The sequence below is a fragment of the Melopsittacus undulatus genome, chromosome Z (assembly GCF_012275295.1).
Source record: "Melopsittacus undulatus isolate bMelUnd1 chromosome Z, bMelUnd1.mat.Z, whole genome shotgun sequence".
Taxonomy (NCBI): Eukaryota; Metazoa; Chordata; class Aves; order Psittaciformes; family Psittaculidae; genus Melopsittacus; species Melopsittacus undulatus.
The window spans coordinates 29123129-29146353 of record NC_047557.1 but is presented as its reverse complement, the minus strand read 5'-3'; the positions used below and the strand labels follow the sequence as shown (position 1 = coordinate 29146353).

The 23225-nt window shown below is 40.3% G+C and overlaps 1 protein-coding gene across 1 annotated transcript in view; it reads left to right on the top strand.

The window, feature by feature from the left end:
• The window catches only part of GLIS3 (GLIS family zinc finger 3), a 148018-nt gene extending 125191 nt beyond the window's left edge, over positions 1–22827 (top strand). Inside the window, 4 exon segments of the mRNA XM_005155006.1 lie at positions 5552–5699; positions 14481–14659; positions 21317–21499; positions 22691–22827. Of these exon segments, the coding sequence (XP_005155063.1) occupies positions 5552–5699; positions 14481–14659; positions 21317–21499; positions 22691–22827 (647 nt within the window).
• The last annotated feature ends 398 nt before the right edge of the window (positions 22828–23225 follow it).

Sequence of the window (23225 nt, the reverse complement as noted above, 5' to 3'; positions counted from 1 at the left end):
CGACAGGGCTATGATATAATAGGCATCACAGAAACATGGTGGGATGGCTCCTTTGACTGGAGTGTTGGAATGGAAGGTTACAGGCTTTTTAGAAAAGACAGGCCCGGTAGGAGGGGAGGGGGAGTTGCCCTTTATGTTAGGGATAGGCTGGAGAGTATGGAACTCTGTCTGGGGACAGGTGATCAGTTAACAGAAAGTTTGTGGGCCAGGAGTAAGGGGAAATCAGTGACGGGACACATTACTGTGCGGATATGTTACAGACCGCCTGATCAAGAGGAACCTGTGGATGAAGAACTCTACAGACAAATAGGAAAAGCCTCACACGCACAGGCCCTTGTTCTCATGGGGGACTTCAACCACCCTGACATCTGTTGGGGCGACGGTATGGCCCAGCACAAGCAATCCAGGAGGTTTCTCGGTTGTGTGGAAGACAACTTCCTCCTGCAAGCAATAAAGGAGCTGACAAGGAGAGGTGCCCTGCTTGACCTCGTGCTCACCAGCAGGGAAGGGCTCATTGGAAATGTGACTCTCCAGGGAAGTCTTGGATGCAGTGATCATGAGATGGTCGAATTTGAGGTCCTTAAGAAAGTGAGAGGAGCGTGCAGCAAGCTCACTGCCCTGGACTTCAAGAGAGCAGACTTTGGGCTCTTCAGGAACCTGCTTAGCAAGGTTCCATGGGATATAGCCCTAGAGGGCAAGGGGGCCCAAGACTCTTGGTTAACATTCAAGGATCACCTGCTACAAGCTCAGGAGTGTTGCATCCCGACCAGAAGGAAGTGCAGCAGGAGGGCCAGGAGACCTCCTTGGATGGATAAGGAGCTGCTGAAAAAAATTCACAGGAAAAAAGAGGCTTATAAAAGGTGGAAGCAAGGACAGGTGGCCTGGGATGAATACAGGGATGTTGTCCGGGTAGTTAGGGACCAAGTTAGGAAAGCTAAGGCTCAATTGGAGCTAAACTTGGCAAGGGATGTTAAAGATAATAGGTAGGGATTTTATAGGTATGTAGCGGCTAAAAAAAAGACTAAGGACAATGTAGGGCCCCTCTGGAAACTTTCAGGAGAACTGGCTACACAGGACTTGGAGAAGGCTGAGGTTCTGAATGGCTTCTTTGCCTCGGTCTTCACTGGCAAAGGCTCTGACCGCAGCACCTGAGTCTTGGAAGGCGGACGCAGGGACTGTGAAAACCTAGACCTTGGGGCCACTGTAGGAGAGGATCTGGTTCGAGACCATCTTAAGAACCTGAATGTACACAAGTCCATGGGACCTGATGAAATCCATCCACAGGTCCTGAAGGAGCTGGCAAATGAAGTTGCAAAGCCACTGGCCATCATATTTGAAAAATCATGGCAGACAGGTGAAGTTCCCGATGACTGGAAAAAGGGAAATATAACCCCCATTTTCAAGAAAGGGAAAATGGAAGACCTGGGGAATTACAGACCAGTCAGTCTCACCTCTGTGCCTGGCAAAATCTGGGAGCAGATTCTCCTGGAAGGCATGCTAGGGCACATGAAAAAGAGAAATGTGCTTGGTGACAGCCAGCATGGCTTCACTAGGGGGAAATCCTGCCTGACCAATTTGGTGGCCTTCTATGACGGGGCTACAAAGTGATGGACAGGGGTGGAGCAGTTGACGTCATCTACCTGGACTTGTGCAAAGCGTTCGACACTGTCCCACATGACATCCTTGTCTCTAAATTGGAGAGACATCAATTTGATAGGTGGACCACTCAGTGGATAAAGAACTGGCTGGATGGTCGCACTCAAAGGGTTGTGGTCAATGGTTCAGTGTCCAGCTGGAGATCAGTAACGAGTGATGTCCCTCAGGGGTCGGTGTTGGGACCTGTCTTTAACATTTTGTTGGTGACATGGACAGTGGAATTGAGTGCGCCCTCAGCAAGTTTGCCAATGACACCAAGCTGTGTGGTTCAGTTGATACGCTGGAGGGAAGGAATGCCATCCAGAGGGACCTTGACACGCTTGTGAGGTGGGATGATGCCAACCTCATGAAATTTAACTATGCCAAGTGCAAGGTCCTACACCTGGGTGGGAGCAATCCTAGGCACAGCTACAGGTTGGGCAGAGAAGAGATTCAGAGCAGCCCTGTGGAGAAGGACCTGGGGGTGTTGGTCAATGAGAAAATGAACATGAGCCGGCTTCAGGGTGTTCTTGCAGCCCAGAAAGCCAACTGCATCTTGGGCTGCATCAAAAGGAGCCTGACTAGCAGGTCAAAGGAGGTGATCCTGCCCTCCTGCTCTGCTCTCGTGAGATCTCACTTGGAGTATTGTGTGCAGTTCTGGTGTCCTCAACATAAAAAGGACATGGTACTGTTAGAACAAGTCCAGAGGAGGGCTATGAGGATGATCAGGGGACTGGAGCACCTCCCATATAAAGACAGGCTGAGAAAGTTGGGGCTGTTCAGCCTGGAGAAGAGAAGGCTGCGTGGAGACCTCATAGCAGCCTTCCAGTATCTGAAGGGGGCCGGCCTACAGGGATGCTGGTGAGGGACTATTCATTAGGGACTGTAGTGATAGGACAAGGGGTAACAGGTTGAAACTTAGACAACAGAGGTTTAGATTGGATATAAGGAAGAAATTCTTTACTGTGAGGGTGGTGAGGTACTGGAATGGGTTGCCCAGGGAGGTAGTGAATGCTCCATCCCTGGCGGTGTTCAAGGCCAGGTTGGATGAAGCCTTGGGTGATATGGTTTAGTGTGAGGTGTCCCTGCCCATGGCAGGGGGGTTGGAACTAGATGATCTTGAGGTCCTTTCCAATCCTAACTATTCTATGATACTATGATTCTAAGAAGAAAAGTACAGAGAAATTGCTAGGAAACCTAGCTGAAAGGTACTGTGGTAGGAAGTAGTGCTATGGTGGCAAATACTGCAGTGGGGTTTAGATTGCTCTAGTTCAGAGAAAGGACAAATGGTTGCCTATGGCTGGCTGCAGGTAACTTTTTCCTAGGGACAGAGTCACCAGGTCTTGGGCAGTGATGTGGGAACCTGTGCTACCACTGCGTCATGGACCAGCTAGCAACATGTAAGCACAACTTAGAAAATATGTGCCTTTTCATGTTTGTGGCAGAGAACAGCTATTACAGGGAAGAATAGCTCTGGTTACCTTATTTGGAAATCCAGTCATAGTCCAGTCTTTTTACTCTTGATCACGGAATCACAGAATCATTAGAGTTGGAAAGGATCTCTGGAGATCATCTAGTCCAGCCCTCCTCCCAAGGCCACAGCCTTGTAGAAATTTATTTTAAACTCAAAGATCACAGTACTGGGAAACTAAGTCAATGTATTTTCTTACACATGTTAGTATTTTTCTCCTAGAAAAATGCAAGCTAACATATTTTTTGCAAGGTGTTATTTAAACAATCCTTTTTTTTAATTTTTTTTTTTAATTTACATAATAAGGGTTTTCTTTTGCAGTGTCCTGATTTGTGAAACATTATCTCTGTTTCTTCTGCCAGAATGTGCATTTGGTTGTTTTCAGTATCCTCTTCCACCCTGCATATAAGCATATAATAAATTCAAAAGGTCATTTGTTTGTTTTCCCCTCTGCATTTTTTTTGATCCTGTTTTGAAAGATGAGTGTTGAGAGAGTGATTTTTGGGGTGCATGAGCAAAGTGAAAAAACAACAAAAGCTACCTGCCCCTGTCTTAGGATGGGCTTACTTCTTCAGTCCTTTCTTAGTGAGTTGCACTGCTGACATAAGGGATAACTCATCTCCCTGTGGGATCTGCTTCCTCTGTACTTCTTTAAGGTTTGAGATACCTTCTACTGCCATATGTCTGTTGCTGTGTTGTGCTTGCTGTTGTCTTGTGCGCAGATTGGGTTGTGCTTAGGAAGCTTTGGTCCATGTAAGAATTAACAAACTGTAGAAGCTAGTGCTATGAGCAGCTGCAGGCTTTTTGTTGTTCTCCTGGCCATGTGGTAGGGCAGCCTCCCTTCCTGCAGCTTTGCCTACCAGTGTGGCTCATACTAAGTTTCCCTAAACTTTGGTATTATCTCTGCAGCATCTGTATTAGATGTTTCTATTCACAAAGTGGTTTCCTATCTGTCATTTTGCACAATGTTTCATCTCCACCAGCTGAAATATGTCCAGGCAGACAGGGCTGCTTCACTGTTTAAAATGAGCCTGGTCTTTAAAATGAAACTACAGGATAACTAAACTCCTGAGTCTTTCATTAACTCTGTCTTAGCCTGATAACTACCTAATGTAGACTGACTTGTGAGGATGAATAGAGGCTTTCCAGAAATAGGGTGAGGACTTGGGAGATGAGGTGGTAACAACATTCAAAATCGTGATCTGTGAAAAAGGCATTCAAAATTATGACCCTTTTCCTAAAAATGAACCTGTAATGGGGTTACTCCTAAAGTAGCATTTGTTTTCCCAGGACTACAGCATCCATGCAGGCAGTTTAACCTAGGAAGATATTGTACCAGGGACAATGGCCTTTGAGGAACTCATTTAAATAATAGGATTTTATCACTAAATTTGAATCATTAGGTCCAACATATTCACTAACATAAGTTTTATATTTACAATTTTATTCTGTAAACTAGGGCTAACTAATAGTTTTTTTATAAAGAGACTGGAAGATGTGACGAACAGTGGGAGATCATTTTCATGTTGTAGAGCCTATCTAATTTGTTCTCAGGGTTCATAAAATATTTAAGAACATGTATTTGGCTATCATTCAACATCAAGATAAGCTACCTGACTCAGATGTCAGTAAAAATAATTGAGTAACTAGATTTTCAGAGAGATTTGGTAGTGAGTATCTTACCTTCTGACTATCTGATTTAAAGAACTTCTAAAAATGAGGTTACAGAACTTGTGGTCAACTAATTAGGACGTTTGGAGGGAATCCTGTATTGCTTTTTCTTTAGTCATCCAGAACCTTTCTTTAGTTGGAATGTATACAGAATGAATTATCTCATAGAAAATTACAAAACTGTTCATACTGGTTTGAAATTTTTGTATGCATTAATGGGGAGACTGAGGACAATAACAGCAATATTTTGGTGAACTTATTCAAGAAATGTAGGATTTTTACAGCTGAAGGGAAAATGTAGGAAGTATTTCTCTATTCACGAAATTCTGTGTTCTGTTCACTAGCTGTAGAAATACGTATCTTAGGAAGTGTTTCACACCTCTTCTACAACAGGATGCTCTGGAAAATTTGAAGCCTTATTCAGACAAAACTCCCAAGACAATGAGTACAGCTATATCATGCCTGGTTTTATGAGAATATCGTGTGGGAGCAGCAAAGATTGTTTTTTAATTGGGGGGGGGGGGGGGGGGAGGGGGGGCTGTTGTTTGTGGGGTTTTTTGTTTGTTTGGGTTTTTTTTCTTTGGGGGTTTGATTATTTTTGTTTGGTTGGTTGATTTTTTTTTTTCTCCTTCAGACAGAAAACATCACTTGAGAAAAAACAGTTGCTAATAATTGGCACTACGGCTTTAGGGTAGATGTCATACATTACTATTTGATCCATTGTCAATGGTGTCACCTCCCTGATGAGGGTTATTTCTCTCCTTTTGCTTTCAGCAGCTATGTTTCCCAGCACACAAACAAGTGGAAGTGCACCAGCATCTGAGGCACTGTCCTTGTCCCACTCCAGCAATCACCTTTCCCCAGGACATAACATACATGGTACTGCTGTCCATCCTCTGTTCTCAGCTGTGGGCTCAGAGAGGTAAGACCAGCCCCTACTTTTCCCATGCTGAGTCTGGCGTGGGACTGCCTTCAGAGCTGCCAGGATGGGTGGAAACTGAATTGTTGGTGTGAAAAAAGTCACTGGTGGCAGCTCCCAAGTAACGATTGCTCTGGTAGTGGGTTTACCATGGGAAGGAGAGGTGAAAGGGATTCTATTATCCCAGCCTGGGCTTTCCATCCATCTCTACTTCAGGGACTTCCTCAAATCCCCTCTTGATCTCCACCAGTGGCCTCAGTGTGGCAAGTCATACTAGGTGGGATACTAAATTCCAGAGGAGCCTGGCCATACCTTATAGAATGGAGGCCCTGAGATTCATGTTCCTGTTTTCTTGCAGTAGGAGAGTCATATTCTGTCAATACTCTCTCAATGCTAAATATTTCTGTAGGCACTTTTCCCCTTTTTTCTTGGCATCTTATTAAGACCAAAAGACAAGAAAGAGTTTTTAATTCACTGTGTTTGAGAGCTTCATTTATAGTCAGGATTCACTTTATGCTGGGTAGGTACCAACCCTTTGACCTTCGCTGTTTCCATGATTGCAGGTATTTCAGTGATGTGAAAGCAGATTGCTTGGAAGTTTAATTTTTATGTTTGATATTCCCTAAATTATTTTCAGCAATCTTTCAAATTATTTATATAGTGCATGGTATTATAAATTTCCACTTAGTCCATTGAGCCAGAAATCTAACAGATTGCAAAACTGAAGAAACCTAAGCAAATAGTTTTTCAGTGGATAGGTCAGGAAAATACATCATCACACAAAATACTGAATTCTTACTATACGTATAAGGATACTTAAACATTATTTTGATAATCTCCCAATCTCCCAATTTTTCAGTGCTCTAAATGATAAATTGCTGTATTTCATTACCGTAATTCAAAGTATTTAATTTCCTTGAGTGACAGAAATGCCAGTAATTTGGACAGCACAAAGTGTCCAACTATAAACCTCAAAAGAATATTCACTAGATTTCAATTACTGATAGAAGAGCATAATTTCTTTGGAGTAAAACAGTACTCACTCTGCCTTGTATCAGGAAGATGGAAGAGCATGATGGCTCGGAGAATTGACAAAAGGTGAAATTGGTTTCAGACTGCACATGTGAGTTCAGCCAGTCCTGGAACCACTGGAAGTTGTTGAGCTTTTTGTATACCAGTTTGAGACGAAACTTGCTGTTTCATGATCACTGAAGCTCATCCAGTGGTTCAGTCCTTCCTCTCCACTCCTGGCCACACAGTCCTGAACTTTTTCCTCTGCCATGGATCTGGCCCTTTGTGTAAACTCTGAGGCTGCCTGTGACCTCTTTCCTGATCCAGAGGCTTTACTTCTCAACAAAGTTTTCTCTGTAGTGCATGAACTGTCCAACATCCATATCCAGCAATTGCCAGAGCACGAGTTCACAGGCAGGGACAGATCAATAGTTATTACAGGCGTAAATTTAACGATGAAATATAGCAATCTTCTCATTAGCCCAGTTTTGAGGATAGTGTAGGACCAGAGCAGACATGTTTAGAGTACAACTCAACTCATTAAGTCCTTGAGTGTGTTACAGACCTCAGGATACTACAGCCCTCTACAGAACAATAAAAACCTTGTGTAATACACTCCTTTCTCTTAAGTTAACAGTATGCACTCACTCTAAAAAGGCTTTAAGTGCTAATTCCCATATGTGGAGCTACTTTGGATTGAAAAGAAGGGTGCAGTATCTTCATTTAGGTAGTGTGACAAATTGTAATTTAAATTCAGAAAAGAAAAAAAGTATTACAACAGCGTTGGCTGGATTACAGAGCATACAGTACAAATTAAGGGAAATGTTTGAAAGAAAACCTATTGCAGAATCTGCATCTTGAGTCTAATACAGTCCACTCACCTAGAGGCCCTGTGAATATGCTGTAATTTACACCATCTCATGATGGTCTGATCATAGGTGTGAAAATGTGAACTGAACAAGCAACACTTTGTAATACAAGTCTTTGAAAGGTGTGAATCACCCTGTTTATCCCAGTCTCCTTAGGAGGACTGCAGGATTTAGGGGTGAAGGTGGGAATTTGTTTCTCCTCCTCCCATGCTGTGGGGTTCATGATGCACTCTGTGCATCTAAGGTAATTCCAGAGCTAGGTCTGACTGACTGTCACTCACCTCTGTGATAGCCTACATTTACTGGACTGAAGCTGAACCAATCTTCTAACTGCTTTGGGAAGTCTGGAGGCCAGTCATATTATCCTTCCATTTTGCACAGGAGTCTCAGGTTTGTGAGCAACAGGAGCCAAAGGAAATAAACATCCCCAGGTACCATGAGGTAGATAAATAATTAGAGAGCTTCTTTTGCATCTTTTTCCACCTAGGTGATGGGAGAAAGAGGATGAACTTAATTAAGCCTTATTAATGTGAAAAAATTGAACCAAATATGGGACGTATCTTACACTGCTTTCGTTCTGTGTACAAAACTCAGTGTACACAGACTGCAAGTCAGGTATAGACTTTAGATCCAAGAAGCAACTTCATTTATCAAATGAGAGAACATGTGTAATAAAAGCGCATATTTACATTTTGTGTGTTCCAACTCTTTCATGCTTTTAGTGCTCCCCTAATATGAAACACTACAACTATTTAATGAAAGTACCAAATGGTAATAGTATCCAGAAGCATATATATAAAAGGGAATATGTACTTGGCTTCCTTTTCACATATTTTTGTAATAGAAGGGCTTTCGAGGAAGGTGGAAAAATATTTTAATTAAAACCCAGATAAAAAATCCAAATTGTGTTTATCTGGCTTAGGCAACATGTACAGCTCAGTGCCCCAAAATTGATGGTGTCAAGTGTTTAATTTTTTTATTTATTTTTTAAATTTTTGTTATTATTTATTGAATTCCCCAACATACACATTTTGCTTTTTAAGGCTTGCTTTTGTGCAAGAAGTAGTCTGTTAAATTGTGTGAGACCAGAAAAGAATTCTTCATTTGGACTTGGTGTTCCAGATGATTTTTATCCTCCTGTGAGCCACAGCTAGTAGCATGTCCCTGAAGCATGAGACATCCCAGCTTCATAGGCAGTTCTAGAGATTGTGTAAAGCTGGAAAGAAGGATGTAGGGCTGAACTGTTCAGTTTAGCATTACTGCAGAACTAAAAGTTCTGCAACGGTGCTTCTTTTTGCTTATTTGAGTATATGGTTATATTCTCTGGAGAGACACAAATCTGATGGATGGACTACCTGGTAGATAAAGAATTGGCTGGATGGCTGCAGAAAATTGTGATCAAAGGCTCAATGTCCAGCTGAAGGGTAACACGTGGTGTACGTATAAATAACAAACTCTGAAAAGTGGAGGTGGCAGCAAGTCTAACCCTGAACCCAAGCCATAGAATCATATAATCGTTTAAGTTGGAAAAGACTTTTAAGATCATTGAGTCAAATCATAAACCTAACACTGCAAAGTCCACCACTAAACCACGTCCCTAACTGTCACATCTACATGTCTTTTAAATACCTCCAGGGATGGTGGGTGAACTCTTCCCTGGGCAGCCTGTTCCAGTGCTTGGCAACCCTTTGGTGAAGAATTTTTTCCTAATATCTAATCCAAACCTCTTCTAGCAAAACTCAAGGCATTTCCTCTTGTCTTATCTCTTGTTTACTTCGTAAAAGAGACCAACACCCACCTTGTAACAACCTCCTTTCAAAACCAGTTTTTCTCTAGCCTGTTTCTACACTTTTTTCCAAAGGCATTTTTTTCCTTTCCTTTGAATTTGTAAGAAGTTCAGTTCTCTAATTCAACACAGTCACAGAAAATGCTGAGAGAGATTTTAAAGTTATGTATCTCTGTCTTCAGGGAATCCATATATTGAGGTCGACACTCACAGCTTCCTTCCTTAAATTCCACTTTAAATTCCACTTAAATTCTCCTTTCTTATTCTCACCAAAGAGCCCATGATGCAGGTCAGATGGACTGTTCTTTTTTCCTGCTATCCCTTCTTTGGGCTAACTGGTTCACTGGTTTTATCTGAAAAAGCAGTTCCAGTGTTCCTAAAGCTTGAGCTTAAAAAGGATTTTAGGTGCTTATTGGTGACTGAAAAGAAGGATACAAAATTAAAGTCTTCTGGCACATGCAATCTACTCTACAGAGACACCATGGGGATAGAAACCTGCTGTGGGATCATTGCTGTGTAAGGTGTGAGCCAGAGCTTGACAAGCATAAATTTGGTGGCTGAACAAAATGATGGATGAAGATTTCGTTTTGTGCTGGCCAGAATATTTTTGTTAAGGGAGAAGATTTGCTTCCTTTTTAAAAAAAAAAATAAAAATATTGCAACATAATAATCATTGGAGAGAAACATGTTGTATCACAGGTCAGTAAAAAGTTTAGGGTTTTGTTATTTTTGCCAAAATGAAAGAATTCATGACTTTGGGCAAAACATCTACTTTTTCAAAATCATGCTTGGCAAAAGCTATACCTTACTTACAAGTGTTTTAAAATCATGTTTATTTGATTGTCATTGATAGCTAGCTGGACTAATTTACAGTGCAGTATGTTAGGTTACAAAATACTGTATCACAACAGAATGTTTTGCTCATTGACAGTGGACTGAGGAGCTGCAAAGGCACTAGCACACAGCATAAAGTGTGGAGCCAAACTAAAATGTGAGATCATAGCAGAGTAATAGGGCTGTTTAAAGCAGAGAATGAAAATATAACCCCAGACTTTCTGGATTTGCCTAGAAATACAAAGGCAGTCAAGAGGGCTTGGGCATAGACTGTTCCTCAATTAACATTGTCAAAAAGTGCAGCACTGTACAGGACACTTAGAGAGAGCAGCTTGCTACAGGGAGCTTAGAGTTTTCTTCTCTGTCCAGCCAAAACTTCAACTGTAAGAAGATGAAAACCTGATCTCCTGGCTATGTGAGCTGCGTAACATCTGGATATGTTCCAAACTGTTGCATCTCAATAAAAAGTATTAGAACTCAGCCAGTCAACGGATCACCAACCCAATAAATTGTGTTTAGAAATTGTTCAAAGAAAACTATGTCCTCTACATTAAAAAACAAACAACCAAACAAACAAAAAAATGACAACACAAAACCAAACAAAAAGTTTTCAGCTTTAATATTCCACTTCCATTTTGGAAGCATGTTAAAAGCAGCCATAAGGATTGATGTTGTCTAAATGATGGCACATGCTTTCCTTCTTAGTGCAAAATTGAAAAAAAAGTAGTCTTAGACCACATTTCCTGTTCTCCTTCCTCCCTTTAGGAAAGGGATCTGCTACTTGGCTACTGTGAGGGCTCTGTGCATTGGAAGCAGGTTGAGAGTTTCTGAGCAGTTACAAACTGGTCCTGATTGCTTCAGGAAAAAAAGTAAATTTACAGTTCCTCCAGTAACACGCTATGATTTGTTCAAGGACAAATCTGTTCTGAGACCAGATTAATTTTCTCTTTTTGTAAGCAGAAGGGAAGTAAAAGTAGACTACTTTAGTCACCCGTACAAATAAGTCAGATATTCGTGAAGTGGTTCATAAATCATTGCAAAGACCACTAAAGTCTACTATAAAAGAGTCCTGTGTGGCTACACAAAATAATGCATTATTTTTGAAGGATTTTTTGGATGTCAAACCAGATGTGAAGTTTTGCAACCCAAAAAGCCAGTCGTGTGCTTGGCTGCATCAAAAGGAGTGTGACCTGAGCAGGTCAAAGGAGTTGATCCTACCCCTCTACTCTGCCCTCATGAGACCCCATCTGCAATGCTGCATCCAGCTCTGGAGCCTCCAACACAAGGGGGACATGGACCTGCTCGAGTGAGTCCAGAGGAGGCCATGAAGATGATCAGAGGGCTCAAGAACCTCTCCTATGGCAACAGGCTGAGAGAGTCGGGCTTGTTCAGCCTGGAGAAGAGAAGGCTTCAGGAGATCTGATAACCTTCCACTACCTAAAAGGGCCTACAGGAAATCTATAGAAGCACATTTTACAAGATGATAATTTTAAGGTCCCATCCAACACAAATCTGTGATTCTGTGGTGTGTAAAACTTTGCTTATTTGAGTTTTGAAAAGGATTTTTCCCTGTTACTGGCTGCTGGTTAAAACCATTTTTCAGAAATTAATTTTCACAAATGATTTTTGAAAACACAGAGGATGATATCCCATGATTTTTTAAGTAATAGTAGTCGTAAAAACCACCTGTGTATTGTTTTTAATCTCTGGCAGCAAGTAACAGTCTTTCCACAGGAATGCTGTACAAAAAAACTAACTCCAGTACCTACTCAGGTAGTTGCAGCATGTCTTTAAAAACCTCTGATATTCTTATCACAATATAGCTACTTATTTATATAGTAATTTTTTCATATTCCCTATATTATTATGAAACACACACATACTTCTTTCTATTCCTCCCTATTATGTCTTTACACTGTATCAGTTATCTGGAACAATGACATATTTGACATGTTAAAGACTCAGTGTCTCAGTAGTGACATCTTTATTTCCTTCAACAATATACGTGTTTATGAAGTTAATATCAAACAGCACAAAGACAATTCAAATCCTATCTAATATGCCTAAGAATGCAGTTCTCAAAGAAAACTGAATAGGCAGTAAACAATTCAAAGTTCATTTTGAAATTTGGCTGTACTCCAAATGTAAATTATGGATCTTCCAGAAACATAGTGAATAGGTTTCAAATTAATTCATAATCACACAGATAATCACAGCAAGTCAAGGGTGGTGTTTCTGGTAATGTGTGGCAGATACTGACTTTGAGCTGCAGCAGAAAAGATCTTGTGTGTCCTGAGGCGCAGCTACAACATGTGTAATGACCCAGTCCAGAGGTATCCTACCTCAGTGTGACACCAACAATGTGACTACCACAGTTGCACCTTCTGTTGTGTTTGGATTAAGATTATGGTTTTCTTACAGTTCTGCAGGAAAAACATTCTTTATTACTGGGTTAAAAAGAAAGTAATCCAGTGAATTAAGGTTCCAGCCTCAGAACAACAGGGATCCGTTTTAGGATCCTGACAGTGTTTACTGTAAGCACTGATCCCTCCTAGCAGCAGCTAATGAGCACACCCACCACAGAGAAGGGTAGGTAGGTACTCTTGTTCAGTACAGGCTTCCAGCTTGCCTTCAGGACTGGGAAAAGAGACAGGTTGTGACAGGAATACCACATCAGATTTCACTCATGGTCTTGCAGAAATAACCTGGCTTTGTTTTGTCAGCCTTCCTGAATCTCCTGCTATAGATAAGAAAGTGACCTTCAACCATATTCTGGGCTGCATCAAAAGAAGCGTGACCAGCAGGTCAAAGGAGATGATCCTGCCCCTCTACTCTGCTCTTATGAGACCTCACTTGCAGTATTGTGTGCAGTTCTGGTGTCCTCAACATAAAAAGGACATGGAACTGCTGGAACAAGTCCAGAGGAGGCCACGAGGATGATCAGGAGACTGGAGCACCTCCCGTATGAAGACAAGCTGAGAAAGTTGGGGCTGTTCAGCCTGGAGAAGAGAAGGCTGCATGGAGACCTCCTAGCAGCCTTCCAGTATCTGAAGGGGGCCTACAGGGATGCTGGGGAGGGACTCTTCATCAGGGACTGTAGTGATAGGACAAGAGGTAATGGGTTGAAACTTAAAGAGCAGAGGTTTAGATTGGATATAAGGAAGAAATTCTTTACTGTGAGGGTGGTGAGGTACTGGAATGGGTTGCCCAGGGAGGTAGTGAATGCTCCATCCCTGGCGGTGTTCAAGGCCAGGTTGGATGAAGCCTTGGGTGATATGGTTTAGTGTGAGGTGTCCCTGCCCATGGCAGGGGGGTTGGAACTAGATGATCTTGAGGTCCTTTCCAACCCTAACTAGTCTATGATTCTATGATTCAGCCATTCCTGAGCCCAGGATGAGCTTTTGTTCCCTAATCGAATCCCATCAGTAGAGTGTGTAGTTTGGTCACTGGGGCATAAACCAGGTCTCTTATCTGCAAAAATTACTGTTGTACCTATTTGTAATGTGCTTTGTAGTATGCAATTTTAAGGAAGTGTAGAGAAATGTTAAACTTACAAAGTCTGTGAAATTCTCAAAGCAGTGTGTAACCTTGTAGTGCCAGTACAGACAGAGCTGTGCAAAACACACCGCTAATGTGATGAAACTCAATGGCAGCTGCACCACCAGGTTTGGTCTGAATGGTTCTCCTCTTCTGCCAGGCTTGCAAGCTCATACTTTGAGGTCGGATCAACATTTGGTGTGGTCAGACTCTTCCCCATTGGAATCAATTTAACACTGGTCGTTATTTAGATTATATTTACTTCAGTTTTTTTATTTTCAAATAGCTCTCTGTAGCATATAAAAAATTCTAGAACTTGAAACATGAACCTGGGCCTGAAACTATTATCTAACTCATTAATGCTCAATGACCAGAACTGACCCCTCACTTACAGAGTGGAAGGACAGCTATAGATTGACAGCTAGAGTTGATAAAAAGCCTTACTATGGGACAGTTTGCAGTGCCTCAAAAATCAGGTTCCCCATGAGGTATCTCCTCCTATTAAGACTTAAACCCACCCACAGAAGATAAAAGGAAGTTTCCATGATAAGGGTACAATTCAGCCTTTTATCTTCCCAGTTGTCAAATTTGAAAATGTGTCTTCTCTGTATCTGAGTTGCACCCTGCTCTTTTGGAAGTCTCTACCTATGCAAACTGCTAAACATTATAGTGATGTAAGTAAAGTAGGAACATTGTTTAGCTCTTATCTATTGGGTATTTTACAGTTCTGTGATTCTGAACTCCTAGGTTTGTTGCTCCAGCTCCTTCTCACCATATCAGCACCCAGAGAATTTCAGTTCCACACCGCATGATGCAGAGACAGACACCACAACCTCCCCACCTTCCACAGCCTGCAGGAATGTCTCTAAAGACATACCAGCCAGCAACAATCCCTTCTTTTCAACCAAATAGCCTCCACAACCAAGGTAAGAAAGAAGAATCCTCATCACTCATGTTAGTTGTTTGTCACTGTTTTGAAGCTTCAAAGTAAGCTCTCAAGTTATGGTGCTGATATTTTTAAGACACCTTACTTTTTGAAAAACTCTACGAAGTAGCCTTCAGGAACCTGTCTTTATACTGACTTAAAATTCCAAGCTTAGATAATTGTCATTCATCTTAATACAGAGTTACAGTTTTCTCTTCAGATGTATTTTCAGAGCTGTTGTTGTCATATGACATATGTGGAGACATGCCAGAGCAGAAACAGTAAATTCCTAGCATATGGGGCTAGGAAGGGATCAGGTTAGCCTTCCTATTTCCACAGTACAATACATTTTGCTCAATTCCTTTTTTTTTTTTTTTTTGAATATTTGGCATAACTCATCTTCCAGAAACACATTCAGACATTAAGGTCTGTCCTTCTACCTGGAACAAAAGTTATCTTTGAGTGCATAAATGGCATAAAGCCATCTTGTGGTCATGGGAGAAGCATTGTATAAACTGGGATCACAAGCAGTTGCTCTGAAGTTGAACAGTTTCTGAGGAACCCTGCTTCCCAGAAGCTCACAGATCACCTCAGGTTAGTTGCTGCTCCACACAGGACTTTCACTGGCTGGGGAATCTAGCTCCTTATCTGCTTGGGGCATCATCTCATTAGAGCAAGCCAGAGCAATGTTACTGTGTTCCCACCTCCCCTTCCTGCAGTCCAAAGAGGTTTTAAAAGGAAAAAAGACATGTGTCATTAACACCATTATAAGACCAGTAGAGACCTGGGCAAATGTCACATTTGGACTGAAGCCCCGTGCCACATCCAGATTTGAGATAGAGCTTAATACAATCTTCTGAGTGGATCAAAAAAACGGATAACCCCAAGGGCTTGGATCTTAAACCCATACCTTAATCCCTTGTTGGCTTTTCTGTGTTTGCCTCCATGTCCTAGGAAAACCTATGTTGAAAATAGACATTGGTGACAGGAATTGTATGCGTACAGTTAGCAACTGAAAGTTGCAGATGTAAAGATCTCTGTGTTTAAAAATGGTAGGAAGAAAATGTGGGCTGAATTCTATTTTATAAAAGATATATTGCAATACAAAAGCCACATTTGGATATTGAATGTTTTTTCAAAGATTAAGTAACCTTTTGTCACTCCAAGAGGTATTTTGTCAGAATGTACTCCCTCCAACTTAAGCATAGTTGTCTCATTCCTATGTGCTACACTGAAAGCTTTGTTGGTCCTGCATGCCTGAAAGGCTTAGCTAAACTATCTCTCACAAAAGGAAATATTTCAAGAGTTCATGGTCAAATTTTCCCAGCAATGCAAAGATTGACATCTTCCTTGGTCAAGTCAGTATAATGTAGAAGAAAAAACATAAAGTTATCTCACCAGTCTAAACTATTTGGTATATAAGGAGTGTCTGTGGGAAGCTCTGTTAGTTTCTGTCTCCTGCAGTTCATAACTTGCCTTTTCAAGATTTAAAGTGCTGTAGCTGTAGCCACTTCAGCTCAGTCTGCTACCAAACAATGGTGATATTTTTGTCTCAATATGGAAGCTTGCAAACTCCATTTAAATTGACTGTACTAAGGAAGAAAGAGTTTCATAGCCCAAAAGCTATTTGAAGACAGCAAGTTCTCAACAGACTGCTTTACTAAAAGCCTCAGCATCTTAGAAGCTCGTGGAGATCTCAGAGCACTATCCTTTGGAGATAAATTATGTAGGAGGTGCAAGACTGACAAGCCTTTTATATCTAATAGCTACTTGCATTGTGAAGCTGCTTCTTCTTGAAAGAACACTGTCTATAGTTCAAATGTCAGTGTTTGTTCCGAGTGATTTTCAGCATCAGATACACAGTAATGTCAGAGAGGGTTTTTCATTGCTTTGTTTAATATTATGTAATTGACTAAATATTCCCTTCTTCCTCTTGTGAAATTCATATTTTCCTTTGCTGTGTGGAATATTCAGAACTCACTGAGCTGCAGAAATGAAGCTTTTCGTTTCAGTAGACTTGGTAAATTTCACTCCATTACCATAAGCAGTAAATCTGAAACTGGAAACTGTAGTGATGACTTCCCAGCTGGATGCTATTGTATATGCCATTGTACTATGCGTTTACAAACAGATTAGAAGTCAGTTCAGGTCCTGGAAATCTGAAACAATTGGCCCAGGACTTGTACTGGTCACTCTTTTCAGCCTAGAATAACTACAGGGATCTCAACACAGGTTCCTGAAGACAAAGGCATCTCCAGCATGCAGGCAACTGTGAAAATAAGGGATTGCTTTGAGACAAGTCAGAAGAGATGTGTGAGATAAAAAAAAAAAAGATGAGCAATAGAAAAATTCTCCACAGTGGTCAAGCTTCTTGTGTTTATAGCACAGAGTAAGGTAAAGCTCCTTTGGGCATGGACACAGCTAGCTTGATTTTGGATGCTTCTGATACTACAAATATTTTTGCACTAGGAGTCTGACTGTCCTTTAAAATCATGCCTGTAACTCATGGCGCATGTTTTTGTGAGGTAAGCTGATGACCAGTGCTGACTGTGTAATGGAAGAAATGAAAATGTCATGCAAAATTTTCAGGAAAAGAAAAAAGTTGCCATTTGAAAAAAATGTTAGCTGATACGAGTTAGCTATACTAGTGTATCTATACAGGCAGCTCCACTAGTAACAGCTACCTTTTAATTACAAATAACCAGATTTAAATAAACAAAATTTTATCAGTTTTTCACCTTTACAAGCCAGTCTTGCAGAACAGTTTGTGACTCGTATCTATGACTTACTTTTCTTCTGTTCTTCACACTCAGATGGTACCAAATTATTATCTGTTTGTGAAATTAACCAAGTGGACACTGTAGAAGTGTATTGCAGAGGAACACTATTTTGAAGTAGTTCAAGCCAAAGACAGCTGGATATTTTACAAAGCATAACAGTAAAGACTACTCCCCCATGATGTATATTTCTTGGTAACATTTACAATTATTTTAATGAGAAAATATGCTTTCTTTGTGGTACCAGACAGAGAACTGACTGAGAAGGAAATAGATGTTCATCAGAAACTTCCTACTTTATGAAAATTATTACTGTGACAATCATTCATTACATACCTGTAATCAACTCTCTGTCCACATCAGTTCAATGGAATCAGGACCTTATCACATACTTAGGTAGACCACAATTTCAGCTGGGAATTTGAGATGGGTGTGTGCCTGGGATTTTCTGATGCTTAGCATCTCAGGAAAAAGCTCTGGAAGTGATAAAGAACAAGAGCTTTTTGCTTTTAGAAGAGATCCTTGCAGTACACAGCTTTTTTATCATATTTTAAAATATTTCACTTTCCTCAGGAAATAATTCTATCATGACAGAAAAATAACTGTTTAAACTATTTATTCTGTATCCTGACATCATGGATCTTGGCTGTAGTGCACTGACTCAAAGAAACACAATTGGCATAATCTTGTGCATGCGTGTCTTTTAAATAGCTGAATAAGAGAGCAAATGGTACAGTTCAGGTTGCAGTCCTGAGAACTGTTTGGTTGCTGGAACTTCATTAGCCAACCTGTTCACCTTTTTTATTTTTCCAGTACTGCATGAAAACACAGAAAAATGAAGCTACGTGTAGCTCTCTAACAGATAATCTCAAACAAGGGACCAACTGTAGTGTGGATATAGGGCCTGAATTACATATGTTTGTTTTCATGTTATCCTACCTTCAGCAGTAGTGTTGATTATCTTGGGCATGGCAACACATGAATAAAGAGAATAACTCCTGATACCAAATTAGGACATTTTGCTGTATCATTTTTGGGCTCCAGTTCAAAGGCATCTACATTGTGACCTGATGCACTGCAGGCATGGACAAAGTGCTAAATACCTGAGGGGTAGAGAACAATGTATGCGCTGTTCTGCTCCTTCCTGTTTATGGCTCTGTATTTTATGAGATGGTTATTTCTGACCCTGAATCATGAAAAAACAAATGTAAAAGCTGAATTATTTCTCTTTTCTCTCTATCTTAAAAAAATACTGGGGGGTTTATCCGTTAATGAAAGTGATTTGTGCAATTCCCTGGTTCTTCCTGCAGTATAGAGGTTAATGTACCACTGGATCAAAGCTTGTAAGACTTTGTTAGACAATATTCTTTAGCTTAAGTAGGGAATGAACAAACACAGGTGATGTGACTTGCAATAGCTCAACCCCAAGGTAAGCAGTTTTTCTGCCAGACTTCTGCTAGTGGTAGTCAAAGTTACTGCCAGATTGTTCTGCACTGGGAACAGGATGCTGTGAGAAAGGCACAACTACAGAATGAGCACAGAGCTATGTGAAAGGACATTTCAGCATGTGTCTTCAAGGGTCTTGCCAGCTGGCTAAGACACTGTAGATTGAAATGGTTGTTTCTGTTAACTAGCCTGACTCAACAGTAAACTTGCACAGTGTGTCCTATTAGTTTTAAAAGCATTTTTAAAGGAGGCAAAACCTGACAATAGCAATGCAGCTTCTAAGTCAAGTTTTGGAAGGCTATTGTTTTTTCTTTTATTTTGCTTTATTTTGCCAGAGTTGATTCTCAACTGAACATTTAAGGATTGACAGTTGTAAATTCTTAACATGCTTCACAGTCTGACTCAGTTTTGTTGCAGTCAAACTTTAAAAGAGAAAAATTATTAAAACCATTATCTTACAGCTAATGCTGCAAAGTTCCCACAGCCTCTGCAAAAGACTATGAGTGTTCAGACTTTCCAGAGTGAGCACAAATTCTGCAAATTGCACCTGCTGTGGAAGAAGAACTGTGCTTCTGCTTCTGATTTTTTTCTTATATCTTTTTTTATTATTTTTTATTATTCTTATTTTTTTATATTTTCTTTCTTATTTCCTTCTTTTATGCTAAGTCAAGATACTCTTTTTCTTCATTAAGGTTTTCAGACACAGCACTACACTGACAATTGTTTCATTGTTCTTTCATGTAACTATTTGCCCCATCTAAACAGCTGTTACCTTTTTGTAAATCAGGTATTTATCTCATTTTGCGTACACAAAAGTGTTTTGCGATGCTACTGAATAAAATACAAAGATTGTGTTTCCCTCACCATTGTTACAGAGACCTTCCCATAAGGTCTCTTCTGAGTTCCTGGCTGCAGGTTAAGACTGTCTTGTCTGTCCATAGTCCTGGTATATTCTGATGCTTTTAAATACTGAGATTTCTGTTTCAGTTCAAGCACATCTTATGCATGCCAGCATTTGTGTGGTTTTTTAGTCTCAAAAGAACAAAGAATCATAAAACTCCTAAATGATGCATCGTTCCTCATTCTTCAATTAAAAAGTGATACAGCCTGTTCTTCACTGTGTCCTTCTCCTTTCTCTATACCTATTATTTGTGAAATGCATTATCTGTACAGAAACACTCAGTGCATCTTCAACAAACAGTCCCATATGCACATTTTCATAGGAAAGTTAATGGGAACACACATAGCTCTTAGCCACAAACCAGAAAATTTTTTTCTTGTGTTCCTAACATATTTCTAAGCATAGACCGTATACACATATATAAGCATACACTGTAAGATACCTGAGGTAGGCAGGTTTGTTTGGGTTGGGGTGTTGCACAACATATTCCTCATCAAGACAACAGCACATCAAGACAATAGTAAATTCTGTAAATTAAAAAAATTGCTACTAATTCTAAGCTTTGGACATTTTGCGCAGGAGTCTGAAGGACGGCTTTTATAGGTAAAAGAATGAAGTGTGTTTGGGTTTTTTTCTCAGTTTTCTGTGATATGTTCTGAGAATATATTCAGCACAGAAAAAAAAATCATGCCAGTCATAATTTTCCATGAGAAAAATCTTGCTTCCATGGGAAAAATCTTCAGGCCAACCTATTGCAGAACATCTGTCTCTGCCTTTTAGATTGCATACATGTCCCTGTTTTATACAGAAGCATGGTTTGGGTTATATAAATACATATTTTGTCATGAACCTCAATGTGAATTTACACAGTGCTCAAACATCTCTAATAATCACTTAAAGAACAGAAAACAACTTTATTAACAAAAACCCTGGTGGGGATCTTTCATGTCATGTAACACAATGGTCTTGATTTTCTTCCATGTGGACTCATTTCTACAGATGAGTGGGTTAGACTCTCACCATGTACTGAAAAACAGCACGCCTTGTGGATCGTCAGCAGGCAGCCTTTCTGATCTTATATGCATGCCCCACTATTGGCCATCTGTCTTGGCATTAGTGACAGATGCTCAGATTTTATGCAGGCCTTACTTGAGTTATCTTCCTTTAGTCTGAATTAAGCTTTATCTTAAATACTTCAGGCAGCAGCCCAGTGTGAAATCTGGACAGTTCAGACAGCAGAACTGCAGAGTAAAGGGAGAAATTCCCTGAAAAATTTCAGCTTCTAGCCAGTCAGTGCTTCTCACAAGTCATGGATGTCAGGACATCCATGAAGTGGATTGTGTTCAGAATTAGTAGCAGCTGGAGAAAATCTTAAGGAGCTTCATATCAAAGCCGGTTTATTGGTGGAAAATAGTTGAAGTACTGGAGCTACTGCTATTGAGGTTTTTATCATTCTTATGGCCATGGTTACACATGCTATGCCATGTGTCTCTGTCCAGGTCTTTTATTGACCACTTTCTTCCCCTTGTTGTAGGGTTATATGGACAGCTTGAGAGTTTCTGCCCTCCACATTATGCTGACACTCAGAAGAATGTACAAGATAGTGTTCCTTGCAATATGGTTCCTCCTTTTGAAGATTGCTTAGTTCCCACATCAGTGGACCAGGCAGAACTTGACACTTTCCATCAGACTTTTTCAACATGCTCCGGTATTGCAGGTAAATGACAGCTGGGCATTTTGGTGATTGTGTACTGTTTGTGGACTTCGACAGATGTGTATGTATGTATGCAGGGACCTGTCGTGACAGACATGTGCTATGACAGACTTGACTCTTCAGAAAGAGGAGATAGTTTTCAGACCTCTGTGGTGTGGTTTGCATTGGTACCCAGTCACAGTGGATCACAGTAACATCTGACATCTGTGCAGACAGCACATTGTTGAGGGCTTCTCAAGATTCTAACCTATGGGGGCCAGTCACTAGTTTGTGTATTTGAAATAAAGCCCATTGAGCCCTGTATGGTGTTTGTGCAGCAACTCCTCATTGCTGTAAGTACTGTAGCAGAGACCTGAGATGATTCAAATCTCTAATTCTTTTCATGTTTGATTTTTCTCAGTCTTGAATTTCATTTACATTTCCATGGCAAGAACTGCTTGAGTGAAAACTTTTCTGTGCACATTTCACAATCTCCACCTGCCTGAAAAGCACATAAGGAGCTTACACAGATGAAAGTTACCTATGTATAGAGGATCAGCACAATATAGTAGGACTAATCAGGACCTAAGTACCATTGATGCCCAAGTGCTTTACTGTCTTTCCACACAGGATGATTTCACTGAGTATTTATTGTGCTTTGAAACATCTCTTATATCGTGGTCTTTCATTAGTGCATTAAAAAGACAACACACCTGTAACTTCAAAGAACCATCTCACAGTATGAAAAGAAGTAATCCAAAATATGAGAGTTTTTCTGCAGTTACTCTAGTGCTTGCCACTACTGCTTGTAGAAGATAGTAATTTCTGTGGCAAGTTCTACTTTACAGCAAATATGTTCCACAGTATTTTATTGCCTCTTATCATATGTTGGGTATGATAAAATTCAATAACCATGCGTGAAGTTTATTTTAAAAATTATCACAATTTTAGATCTCAGTAGGTGCTAAATTTTAGAACCCCAATGGGCAAGTGTTAGATGAAATCTACTGTACTTCATTCTTCATTCTGGCAGAACTGAAATTACTCCCTTGGTATGTAGAAAGTTGTATAATTATTAAATTCATACCTGAATTGGCTTGTTTGTTTTGTTTGTCTATTTGATTTAAAGCCATTTTGAGTTCTTTGCATAAGTATTAGGACACTCTCCATTACATAGTTATCCTAGTTAATTAATTATTTTTGTATTTTTTCCAGTTTATGACTTTCCAGCAGGGTCAGTAGGTATCTTTGGTGATTCAGCTCACAGCATGCCAGAGGATAGCAGTTTCCTACAAGTAAATGCAGTGGATCATTGTTCTAGCCAGCTTTCTTCTGTCTACACTGAAGGCTAAAGTAATATAAATCTAGTTACAAGAACTTGATTGCGTTTCATCTTGCTCTTCTGATATTTTGCTCCAAAATATTTCTCGCCATGAAACTGCCATGTATGTATGGGGATATGGTTGATATACATACAAAATGGAGAGGAAAAACCAGTCACCAAGTATTCATCATGCAATCAAGCAGTCAGCTGAGAAGGAGAATATTTGAAGAATGCAAGCTTTGCCAAAAACTTAGCAACTGTTTCTTTTCTTTTCATCTCTGGCACAGCAACTCTACTTTTTTCTGTTCTTTCTTCTTTTTAACTTCTTAATTTCTCAAAGGGAATTCACAGACTGAATAAGAAAACTGCTTGTTGGCTGTAGTCCTTTCAAGCTGAATGGGTGGACTTCTGAAGAGCACAGCTTTA